At 44.8% G+C, this 12,495-nt stretch overlaps 1 protein-coding gene across 7 annotated transcripts in view; it reads right to left on the bottom strand.

The window, feature by feature from the left end:
• Positions 1-12,495, bottom strand: part of mylka (myosin, light chain kinase a) — a 55,430-nt gene that overhangs the window by 23,859 nt on the left and 19,076 nt on the right. For 6 of the 7 annotated variants that reach the window (XM_087171489.1, XM_023397276.2, XM_087171491.1 and 3 more), the window contains 7 exons: positions 11,336-11,467; positions 10,609-10,806; positions 10,325-10,532; positions 10,162-10,206; positions 8,818-8,919; positions 6,048-6,958; positions 1,356-1,472 (listed from right to left, as the gene is read on the bottom strand). In XM_087171489.1, coding sequence (XP_087027615.1) covers positions 1,356-1,472; positions 6,048-6,958; positions 8,818-8,919; positions 10,162-10,206; positions 10,325-10,532; positions 10,609-10,806; positions 11,336-11,467 — 1,713 coding nt within the window. The remainder of the gene's footprint in view (positions 1-1,355; positions 1,473-6,047; positions 6,959-8,817; positions 8,920-10,161; positions 10,207-10,324; positions 10,533-10,608; positions 10,807-11,335; positions 11,468-12,495) is intronic. The other variant, XM_087171494.1, reaches the window with a different exon arrangement.

The raw sequence follows: 12,495 nt of genomic DNA, 5'->3' as shown, positions 1-12,495 counted from the left end.
GTTAAAATATCTGCTGGTTAACATGACTGCTGGTTAACATGACTGCTGGTTAAAATATCTGCTGGTTAACATGACTGCTGGTTAACATGACTGCTGGTTAAAATATCTGCTGGTTAACATGACTGCTGGTTAACATGACTGCTGGTTAAAATATCTGCTGGTTAACATGACTGCTGGTTAACATGACTGCTGGTTAAAATATCTGCTGGTTAACATGACTGCTGGTTAACATGACTGCTGGTTAAAATATCTGCTGGTTAACATGACTGCTGGTTAACATGCGTCTGAGGTTAAATCTCAGTGTATGAGATCAGAAAAAGAACAATATGAAATAATCTCCCATCAGCCCCAGCTGTACTTTCACATGAACACGCTTGTTTCCAGGAATGACTCAGATGTTTGATAAACACTGACTCTGTTTGTGTTGATTTATTCTAATTACAGGAAACTTCAACCACAGAGACGCTGAGGAATCCTGGGCTGATCTGAGCTGCTGCTTTCTGCCGTGGAAACATCAGAACTTTTCATCAGGTTTCAACAGTAGCAGTAGTTTACAGGTTCACAGGTACAGAATATAATATATATATAATAATATCAGACCTGGACCCCGATATATATCAGTTTCAAGGTGTTTTAGGTTCTAATCTGATGTGGCTGGAGACAGAGACTGAAAGAATCAGGTAACAGGACAAAACTGTGAGGAAGATGTTTCTGAAAAATGAAAACCTGATGTTTTGATGAATAGCTGAATTAAAGAGGAAGTGCTAATGGTTAAGCTCACATTGAGATGCAATTTCTAATTTAATATTTAATGTGAATAAAGATAAACATTAAAGTGCTAGATTTTAAAGGGAGATTTGTAGGTTTCTCCCATCATGACCAGTATCTGAGTCACTTGTGCAAATGTTTCTGAGCTGCAAACATTAACAACACTGTGGCAAGAACAAGTGTCAGGTTTATGAAGGGAGTTCTGTGTGTTTCTTTCATTATGGCAGAAGAACATATCAGATCAAACCATTAAAAAATAAAAATGACAAATTGAAGCTTGTTTTACTTTTCTAGACACAGCAGGAAGTTCAAGAGGTTTGTGAATTCTTATAAGGAGATTTAAAGAAACATGATGTTTTCATTAAGAACTGAATTATCAATCCGTTAAAATGATATCTCACTATAAATATGTGATGTCCATCCATAGCAGTGAAAATGAAAACAAAACATTTAAAGTAAGTTTTGCCAGTTTATCCCATCATGAACAAGAAAATAACTAAGACTAACTACTCCACTAATGACACAATAAGGAACACTGCCCTTTTCCTCCCAGTGTTTCAGCAGCTGCAGCGAGCAGTGATTCTTACCATCTACTAGAACCATACAGGAACATTCAACTTTTCCTCCTGAGGTCTCGGCTCTGCATTTATACTGGCCTTCATCCTCTGGTAGAGCTTTGTCTATGGTCAGAGAGCACAGGCCGCCTGCAACACAACACACAACACACTGTCAGTACACAGGCTTTTAACACAGCATGAAAACATCTGGATGAATTCTTTTTTTTTTTTGTTATTTTTGGGCATTTTACCTTTATTTGAAAGTACAGTGAGAAGTAGACAGGAAAGTCAGGGAGAGAGAGGGAGGGGATGACATGCAGCAAATGGTCGTGGGTCAGATGTGAACCCATGGCCACTGCAGTAAGGACTAAGTCCATGTGGTACGCGCTCTCCCAGGTAAGTCACAGAGGTGAATAAAACTAATAAACGTTGATTTATCTGAAACAAAGTGAATAATAACTATTTGTACAGCAGCTGTGTAGCGATGCTACATCCTGTTCAAAGAAGATCTTTTTATCCTGTGTCGTTCTGCAATGAAGCTGGAAGCTGCTGGTTAATGAACATGACGAGGCTCCTGAGGAAACACTGTTCATCTGCACAAACACTGAAGGAAACCAACAACACAGAGAGAGAACAGCTGTTTGTTTCCACATCAGCAAACGTCTCAAACCAGGTGAGAGACAAGTGGATGAAAGTTGTTGAGCTGCAGATACAGACCATGTTTGTGTGTGTGTGTGTGTGTGTGTGTGTGTTGATGTCTTCTGTCTGAGTTGCAGCCATATGGATGAGACCACGTGGCTAACCTGTTAATCTGATCAGGTTTTGTTGGATATTTCAGATGTTAGCATTAGCTCCCCTGAACTGATCAGACCTGAATCTGTTGGTTGACACAGTCCAGTCCAGAGTCTTGTCCAGTCCAATCCAATCCAATCCAATCCAATCCAATCCAATCCAGTCCAGTCCAGAATCTCGTCCAGTCCGGTCTTGTCTAGTCCAGCCCAACCCAATCCAGTCCAGTCTTGTCTAATCTAGTCCAGTCCAGTGGACATTTTCTACAGAAGGTGCCACATGTTAAATTTTCTCTGTGTCAGAGTGAGATGCAGGGGTGTGGATGGGCAGAGCAGACAGGTGAATGGGAACAGGTGGACAGCTAGGGAGAGGAAATGAGAAGGAAGTGGAGACGGACAGAGGAGGACTGATGAAATAACTCCTCGCAATCTGTGACATCATGATGAAATGGAGTAGACTCTTGCCTTCAGCAGCCACACCTACACCTGAGCTGTCAGACTGTCACCTGACCATCCTCAGTACAGACACTAAGAGGACGGATGGCTGCTCTTCAACAGGAAACACCCCGTTCACCATAAACTGATACTACATACTAGTGCTCCAATTAAACTATCGACCACACGTTCAGTGATCAGCTGTTTCCAGTCTTTATGCCAAGCTTGCTGTTCCCCCCCTCCTGAAATGAATTTACTGTTGCGCTAACAGCTAACATTACAGTATTAACCAGAAGCCACTTCATCTTCTCTGCTCTAAAACAGTAGCCTATACAGGAAGTTGCACTGTTCAGCCACTGACAGCTACTGTTTTAGAGCAGAGAAGAAGAAGAATTGATTTGTGAGAAAACTGCAGTTTTATTCTGATGTGAAAACGTTTATTAATAACATATGAGATCAGAGCACAGACTCGGTCATCACTGAGACCTGATCCAGGATCAGAGGTGTTTCTAAGACCAGTGTCAGAACTACTGTAAGAGTTACGTTCCACCATTGATTAATGATTTTTCATTGATCAACTGTAGACATGAAACAACATCATCATCGCGGTCTGTGTCCTGTGAGACTACAGCTGTCTGAGGGCGTCTCAGTGACCTCTGACCTTTAGAGTCCACACACAGAGCTGGATCAGGGGCTGTCCTGCAGCCTGAAATAACAGAAGGGAGGATTACTGCTGTCTGACACATACACACACACACACACACACACACACACACACACACACACACACACACACACACACACACACACACACAGGGAATCCTCAGGCCCTCAGTTGTTCATAAACACACATGTATGTTCAGATATAGCAGCAGGTCTTCACTGTTCACAGGGAGCCATGAGGAAACCACTGTGTGTGTGTTTCTATCTCTGTGAGGACATTCTGGCCGATTGAAGTAAAAATCTGAGACCAAGTAAGACCAGGACCAGGATGGTCTAAATCAGCACCAGGACCAGCTCATGCAGTGGAGACGTGGTTTAGAGAAGAGTACATTTCCTTGAGCTGTTCTCTGCTCCTGTGTTTTATGATGTAACATGAGACTGACAGTTTTATATCAGTCCTCCTGACACAAGCTTCTTTACTCTCAGTGAGACCTGGAGCTTCAGACTGACTCTGACCTTATATAACTGTACAACACACACAGACTGACAGTCGTCCTGGAAACCTCAGTTTCTTTAAACATTTAAACTCTCCTGGATCAGTCCTGACTTTCATTGTGTTTCTAGACAAATAAACTGTAAAAGTCTGACATCATTTTATTCAACATCATGAGGACATGTTGTTACTTTATGTCTTTGATAAGTCGTTGATCCTGAACATCTGATGTTTCAGTTCAACCTTCTCCTGTAGTGACGCCATCATTAAACTGGTTCTGGTTCTGGTCAGACTCTCACAGATCCTGGTTCAGGGCAGAAAAAAGAACATCTGATGTTTCAGTTCAACCTTCTCCTGTAGTGACGCCATCATTAAACTGGTTCTGGTTCTGGTCAGACTCTCACAGATCCTGGTTCAGGGCAGAAAAAAGATCCTGGTCTGGTTTAAACCACAAACAGTCCACCATTGTTTTTTTTACATTTAAACTAAACTTGGTCTCGGGATGTGAACTGGTCTCTGGATGAACTGGTCTCAGGATGTGAACTGGTCTCTGGATGAACTGGTCTCAGGATGTGAACTGGTCTCTGGATGAACTGGTCTCTGGATAAACTGGTCTCAGGATGTAACTGGTCTCGGGATGTGAACTGGTCTCTGGATGAACTGGTCTCTGGATGAACTGGTCTCTGGATGTGAACTGGTCTCGGGATTAACTGGTCTCTGGATGAACTGGTCTCAGGATGTGAACTGGTCTCTGGATGAACTGGTCTCAGGATGTGAACTGGTCTCTGGATGAACTGGTCTCTGGATGAACTGGTCTCGGGATGCGAACTGGTCTCTGGATGTGAACTGGTCTCGGGATGTGAACTGGTCTCGGGATGCGAACTGGTCTCAGGATGTGAACTGGTCTTTGTACATGAGACTCTGCTCCTTTAATGAATGAAGCTACATTAATGTGTTAATTGTTTTGTCGACTGAGTGGATGAGCGTCATCTGTTTCTAAATACTACAATACCCATGAGACTCATCTGCTGTTGCCATGGAGAAGAGGTCAGAAGTCAAAGGTGTGAACTGATGTAAACTCGGCTCTTCAGCTTCAGTTCACTGTTGGTGTGAAGCACTGTGATTTGCTGACTGTTAGTGAAATGCACCCTGGGAGTTGTAGTTAACCCCTCCCTCTTCTTTATATTTTTAAATGAGATTTGACATCTTAATGTTTTGATCTTTATCTCGGATCAACAGTTTAAAACATGTTATAACTGGTTTATAACAGAATATAAATGTTTATTAATGTTTAGTATTTATTCTATAAAGACATATTTATATTATTACATCTTTAATTACAGATGATACAGGGTAAATACAGGGCCTTTATATAAAGACAGAGACGTTCACGAGTGAAGTCTGAGTCTTTAAATTTACAAAAGATTTTCTCCTTCAATGTTAAAATCTAATGTAATAAAGGTTGATGGTTCAGATCATCGCAGCACTCTTTCACAGTGAATTAAACAGTGAAGACAACAACATATACTCTATTTATCTGACTGAGACTTCAAACTGTCACAGTGTCGTGTTTGTTCAGAAGAGAAACACGTTTTCCCCACTGACGTCGACTGTTGGTCATTTAAAGAAACGACTTTATGATAATATGATAATTCAACATGAACTGTGTCTCATATTATTTCAAACGAATCAATGGAACAGACTCATAACGCTCGAAACTAAAACATTATTCTCCCTCAGTGACTAAAGCAGAAGCTCAGTGTTTATTAATGTGTAAAACAAACATAAAAATCGTCTTCACAGGAAACAGAACAAATATACATTAATAAACATGTCACTATGTGATTATAACCACCTTATAGTCTGTTATAAACCAGTTATTACAGGTTTGGTTGTTCCATTTGGATGTTTTTAATATTTTAATATTTTCTTACATATTTTAAGTCAATGATTAATCAATTAATGGAGAAAAGTTAATGATAGTGAAAATTATTTTTAACTGAAACAAGAAGCAAAGAACTGAGAAGTGAATGAATCAGGTCCTCACAATGCTGGTCCTCACAAGTGACGTTAACTCTGTGTGTGTGTGTGTGTGTGAGTGTGTGTGTATGTGTGTGTCCTCTGTAAAGTGATCTGTTCCCATATGAAATACCAGTAACAGTCACACACATCCTGCCTTTCTATTGTTTCAGATCTGTTTCTATTTATAGAGTCTGAGCTCCGTCAACAGTTGCTTCAGCTCCGTCAACTAAACTTCAAACTCACAACTCTACACTGTCACTGTCTGAAGTTTAGAACCACGTGTGTGTGTGTGTGTGTGTGTGAGTGTGTGTGACCTCTGACCTTCATTGGCGAGGATGATGAACTTGGACGGCTTGATGACCTTCCCGTCCAGCGTCCAGGTGACAGTGACGTCTGCGGGTCCAGAGGTGGCGGCGGCGAGGCGGCACTGCAGCCGGAGCCGCTGGCCGTCCAGCACTGTCACATCGCTCAGCTTCTCCGTGAACTCTGGCGCCTTCCCTCCTCCTCCGCTCTTCTTCTCATTAATCCCTCCGTCCACACAGTTGTTCACTGCCATCTTCCCGCTCTCCCCGTTCTTCTCGGGAGTGTCCGGCTTCTTCTTGTTGGCGAGGACGGAGCGGAAATCGGCAGCGTTCTTTCCAGGCGTCTCGGCCGGTTTGTTGCTGTTGCCAGCGGCGCCACCCTTCTTCCCCAGCACTGCACGGAAGTCCACCTGCTGCGGCGAGTTCACCTTGCGCTCCTCCTCTGACTTGGGTTTGACACCCTTGAGGTTGGCCTTAAAATCCATCTGGTGATGGTGGCGGTTCTCTGCGGTGGCGAGGCCGGCCTCCCTCGACTCCTCTCCCTGGTTGTTTTTGGCGTGAAAAGCTCGGCGTCCCAGAAGTGAGCGGAAGTCCAGCTGCTGCGCCTCCCTCTGTCGCAGCTCCTCTTCTCCACGCTCCCTGGTCTCTACACAGTGTTTGAGGAGGCCTCGGGGAGCGGCGGCGGCGGCAGTAGTGGCGGCGGCTGAGTCCTGGTCGCCCTCCTTCTTCCTCTTCTCCTCCTGGTGCAGGTGCAGGAGAGGCTGGTTCTCCTTCTGCTCCTTGTTGGCCTCCTGCCACTGCCGACTGACACCACGGCTGCTGCTGCTGCCTCTCTGCTCCACGCCTCCTCCTCCTCTGGCACCTCCTCTCAGCGCCGCGCTTTCACCAGCTGCTCCTCCTCCTCCTCCTCTTCCTCCTGCTGCTGCAGGGCTGGGCGAAAGAGCACAGAGACAGATGGAGGGAAAGAGAGGGAGGGAAAATAAACAGAGCAGGGTTAAAGCCCCCCTGGAACAAGAGGACAAGCTCCGCCCCCTTACATCTGGGGAGAGGGGGGAGGGTGGGGGGTGGACCTCGACTCAAAATGTCTATGTTACATCACAAGTGACTCTACTGCCCTTATAAGGGCATACACCCAGAACTCTCACACACACACACACACACACACACACACACACACACACAGATGTAAACACACTCCTCCTTCCTGAGTTCACTTAATTCTCAGTTTCTTTATTTGACTAGGAATCAGAATTTCTTTTTTCTTCTCACTTTAAGAAAAAACACAGCGAGTGAGCGACAGAGTGAGAGACATAGTGAGAGACAGAAAGAGTGAGAGAGACAAAGAGAGACAGAGAGAGAGACAGAAAGAGTGAGAGAGACAGAGAGAGACAGAGAGAGAGACAGAAAGAGTGAGAGAGACAGAGAGACAGAGAGAGACAGAAAGAGTGAGAGACAGAGAGAGACAGAGAGAGAGACAGAAAGAGTGAGAGAGACAGAGAGACAGAGAGAGACAGAAAGAGTGAGAGAGACAGAGAGACAGAGAGAGACAGAAAGAGTGAGAGACAGAGAGAGTGAGTGAGAAGAGAGAGAGGAAATACTGGCTCTGATTGGTTCGTTGATATGGATTAGAGAAGCTTGAGGGAGTTTCTGGATATGAAGGGATGGACAGAACGCTGAGTGGGAGAGAACAGAGGGATGGAGAGCTGGGAGTGAAGGGAGAGAGATAAACTTGAGGATGAAGAGTGAAACTCTGTCACTGATGGTCTGTAAACAGCAGCACAGATCTGAGATCACTCAGTCCACAAGAGAAGGACCTTAAAGTTTCCTTCAATGTTCATGTAAGTATTAAAGCTTTTCTCCTGATCTTAGTTCAGTCCTTGAAACTGTTGCACAAAACACCTTCGACACCAAAGTTCACCTGGTGATGTTCCCGCCAAAACAACAGGAGGATGAAACAACAGGTATCACAAGAGCTATTGGCAGCAAATCAAGTCTCCATGGAAACAGTAGAATTTTACTGCTGTAAAATCTCTTTGACTGCTGAAAATGTCTTAACTTTTTTCTATAATTGAGGGAAATTTTAAGAGACTGACACCCTCAAGTAACTCCCTCAGCTAAGGAGAAATTAAACCTTTAGTGTCAGAGTTCAGTAGAAAACTTCAGGTGTTTTGAGGACCAGATCAGGGCATCTGAGATGCTTCAGTCCACCACACCCTGCTGTGTCTGACCGGTCTCCATGGTAACCCTGTCCACTGTCATCAGAACTGGACCTTGGAGCAAAAGAAAGAGGTCTCCTGGTCTGATGAGTCCAGGTCCTGGTCACCGTACACCTGGGGAGGTGACGGCACCAGGTGCACTGTGGGGAGAAGACCAGCAAGTGGAGGGAGGTGAGGTTCTGCTGGGAGACCCCGGGTCCAGGTCTTCATGTGGACCTCAGTGTGAAACCTGGGTCAACATCATGGTGGTCTTCCCTCTCTCAATCCTGCTGTAGCGCAGACATGGTCCAGGACGGTCTGAGGATCCTGAGGGCTCAGTGAGTCCTGGACTCTCAGTCTGATCCAGGATCTGTGACATGTTCTGCTGCTGAGGTCCTGGTCCCAGAAGCTACAGAGAGCTTCAGGTGTGTAAAGTCCCCGTCTGGGTGGGTCAGAGCTGTCGTTCAGCTCATAGAGGACCAGTATCTGATCTGGTTCCTGTCCTGTCTCATCAGTGAAGACAGGGTCTGAACACGGACAGTAAATCTAATCCTGCAGTAAAATGTTAAACCATGAAGGTGGATCAGGTCTCACCTGGTCTCCTCTGCAGCTCGTCCTCCTCGTCCTCTTGTCCTGTCCGTCTCTCCATCAGTCACAGACAGACTGGCCACAGCGACACACTCCCCTACAGAGTTCCTGACAGACAGACACAGCATCACTCCTGGTGTCCTAGTGTCCTTCCCTTCTCTGTGCCCTTCATTGCACCCTTGTCTCCTACCTTACACATTTGTAAGAGTGAAACAGATTCTGCATCCTGTTGTGAGTACACTTCCTAGTGTCCTGGCTCTACACCTGCAGCGCACCATCACACTAACATCACACCACCTTATACTTTAGTGTCCTGGAACAGCTGCTGGTCTGTGGAGCTGCAACATGGAGCTCAGTCCTCTTTATTACCTGCAAACGATCATCAGATCTTGAGTTGCCTGGTGATGTCACATCTCCAACATCCACCCAAACACAACATTACTATACACTGCCCTTGCACTACACCTCATCACGGTGAACTGCACCTCAGTGCACCACTTTATTTATAGCACCAGTCTGTTTGCTGTGTTACTTTACTCCCTTCATAGTGTTGTGATAGACACTATAACAAGTCATCTGAAGTCATTAGTTACTAGGCAGACCAGATGAATGTTTACCTGGAATAAACATGTTCTTGGTCTAAAGATGTGAGCGCATGGTTGTGAAAGTCTGGGTTTGGTTCCTATTTATAAATGATGGCAGAGAGAACTGAGCTGAGACCTGCTACTTTACCTCTGACTGTGTTTAATCTGGAGGAAGAAAAAGTGACAGTGCATGACCCTTTGGTGTTGGTATTACCCTGGATCACTCCAATTCTCTATAATGTAATGTAATGTAATGTCACAGTGAAGCAGAAGAAGACATCCGTCAGTGTTTCTGGCATACAGTCATTCTTCAGGTCGTACTCAGAGGTCACTGAACCTTTACCTTGGAAAGGTGGTACACATGGAGTGAGTGTTGGGGCGTGGGACAGATCCAGCTGGATGGAGCATCTCTCTGTGGAGCTGGACTGAAAACTTCACCTGAGATTTCCAGCAGATATCTAAACCTTTATACTTCAGAGTAAAAATCTGACTGAACTGAACGAGTAGAAACACTGTGATGAATATGATGGAGGGATGCATTATGGGAAGAGTTGGATGGATAGATTATGGATGGATTTATGGATGGGGGAGGGGTGGTGCTGCTTCTGAGTTTAATCCTCACTTCAGCTCCAAACCAGAAAAACATGGAGGATTATCTCAGCATGAAGCCATCAACAGAAATCTGCAGATTTTGTATGTTGACTACAGCTGATAATAAATATATATATATTATATATGATATGATGATCGCGTGGGTGTGTCTCACCTCAGGCTGATCAAGTAGTCTCCAGCATGATGCTTCTTTACTCTCCTGAGGAAGAAGAAGAAGAGTTTACTCAGTCGATCAGGTTCAGGGTCTCTGCTGGTCCAGGACCTGCAGGTTCAGAACCAGCTGAGACCTGATTCTGGTCTGTGTGTGGACGGCAGACCTGATCAGCAGGGAGATGACGTCCTCTTTCTGCAGCAGCTCATAGTCTCCTCCGGAGGTCAGAGGTCGGCTCAGGTCTGCTCTGGTCCAGGTGTACTGGGGGAAGGGGTCTCCAGCGATGGCACAGGACAGGAGGACATGTTGACCCACAATGCCACTCACCGGTTTGGGTTTGGTGATGAACCACGGCTGGATGCCGTCCTGAGGCTCTGCAAGGAAACCACATGAATAAGACCAGGACTATTAAAGCAGGGGTGTAAAGACAGACCTGAAGAGTCCTGTTACCCTCCACAGTGAGCCGGGCCTGGGTCTGGTCCCGGCCGTGCTGGTTCCAGGCTTCGACGCTGTAGGTCCCCGTGTCCTCGGGGAAAACCTCCTGGATCAGCAGAGTGCAGCGGTTCTCCTCCCTGAGGAGGTGGAAGTCCTCTGACTCCGTCACCTCCTGACCGTCATGGAGCCACACCACCTCTGGAGGGGGGTGACCTGAGGACCACAACGACGACATCATCATCATCATCATCATCATCATCACATAAACACATGAGTTGTCTCTGAGCAGGTTTACACTTCACTTTGGGGTTAGTGTGAGACATTATGGACCATGTGACTGAAGACACTCTGACATTTGATGGTAGAGTCATGAAGTCATGACGTAATCAGTGATCAGTAATCAATAATCACTGCAGCAGGTACAACGTCCGAAGGTACCAGGACAAACCCCTGATGAGTGACAGCAGAGACCAGAGGAACCTGATCCTCACAGCTTATATGGAGAAAACCCTCTGTGGAAAATCATTATGTAACACACACACACACACACACACACACACACACACACGCACACACACGCACACACACACACTCTCTGCTGGGTCAATAACATACAGCTATAGTTCACTCCTATAGTAACTGATAGTCAACTCATTAATCAAAACCAGGACACACACACACACACACACACACACACACACACACACACACACACACACACACACACACACTGTGCTGGTACCTGTCAGCTCCACTGTCATGGTGACTCTGCTGCCGTCCATCACCTTCAGGTCAGTCAGGCGGCTGATGAAGTGCGGAGCCTCAAATGCTCCTCTGACCTCTGTGACCTCTGACCTGCGACCCTGCAGTCGGCCTGCAACAACAACACACAAAGAAGAAGATCAGACGCCAAACATCTGTTCAGTTTTAATGTCTCCTCTGCTGTCCTCTCTGTCCGTCAGACCTCAGCAGCTCTTCATCACAAACTTTTCGTTTGTCAGAATAAAATAAAGTTTCAGTTCCGATCTGTGATCAGCTACTAAATTAATCTACATTAACATTAATGAAGCTAATTAGCACTGACAGCCTGGACATGAGCTGAGCAAAACAGCTGGAACAAACTGATCCAGATGTCTGAGCTTAATGAGCTCCAGATATTGATGTGATGATAACGGGCTCTGATCAGCTGATCGTTTCTCTGGAGAACAGTCTGCTGAACCATTGTACAGAGAAGCTGTTAGCTGTTAACACATTAGATAAAAAGGCCAACAGTGACCTGTTTCCTGCCAAATAGTGAGCCCACATGTCTCTGATCTGTTCAGCCTCATGTCTCTTTGTTTTCGCCATCATCAGTGTCTGTAGCTGCTGCTTCATAACGTTTGTTTGGTTACTAATTAATTATCAATTAACCACCATCAGCACCTTAATGGTCAGAAAGTTTCATCTGGCAGATCAAATTATGGCAGATCACATGATCATATCACATGACCAGATTCATCCTCTGAGGTCTTGACCTGCTCTCAGCAGCTGTCCTTCTAATCACTCTCTTTTACAAGTTATTAATGGTGGTAACTCATTAATAAGATTAATGATTTAATTTGCATTACATATAATTGTGTATTTATGATTTATAAAGTGAATTTATCACCTGATTATAACCCATTTATAAATCTTAATAAAAGCAGTCTGATTGTGGAGCGGAACTGATGTGATCATGAGATATTCTGTCACACGTCTCCATCATTACTTCAGCAGATAAACTCACTAATGACTAATTAATGACTGTTGTTGTTTCTGTTTGCTGAATGTGTTTGTCAGATTATTAGTGTTTTTTGTTCTCAGGTCCTTATGTAAAAATATGTATGTATATATGGATCTACATATGTAAATATATATGTATCT

This window comes from Seriola lalandi, unplaced genomic scaffold, assembly GCF_002814215.2.
Source record: "Seriola lalandi dorsalis isolate HSWRI2012SDOR001 ecotype SW California unplaced genomic scaffold, Sedor1 jcf7180002055007, whole genome shotgun sequence".
In the NCBI taxonomy this organism is placed as follows: Eukaryota; Metazoa; Chordata; class Actinopteri; order Carangiformes; family Carangidae; genus Seriola; species Seriola lalandi.
This window is presented reverse-complemented; position numbering and strand designations above follow the sequence as displayed.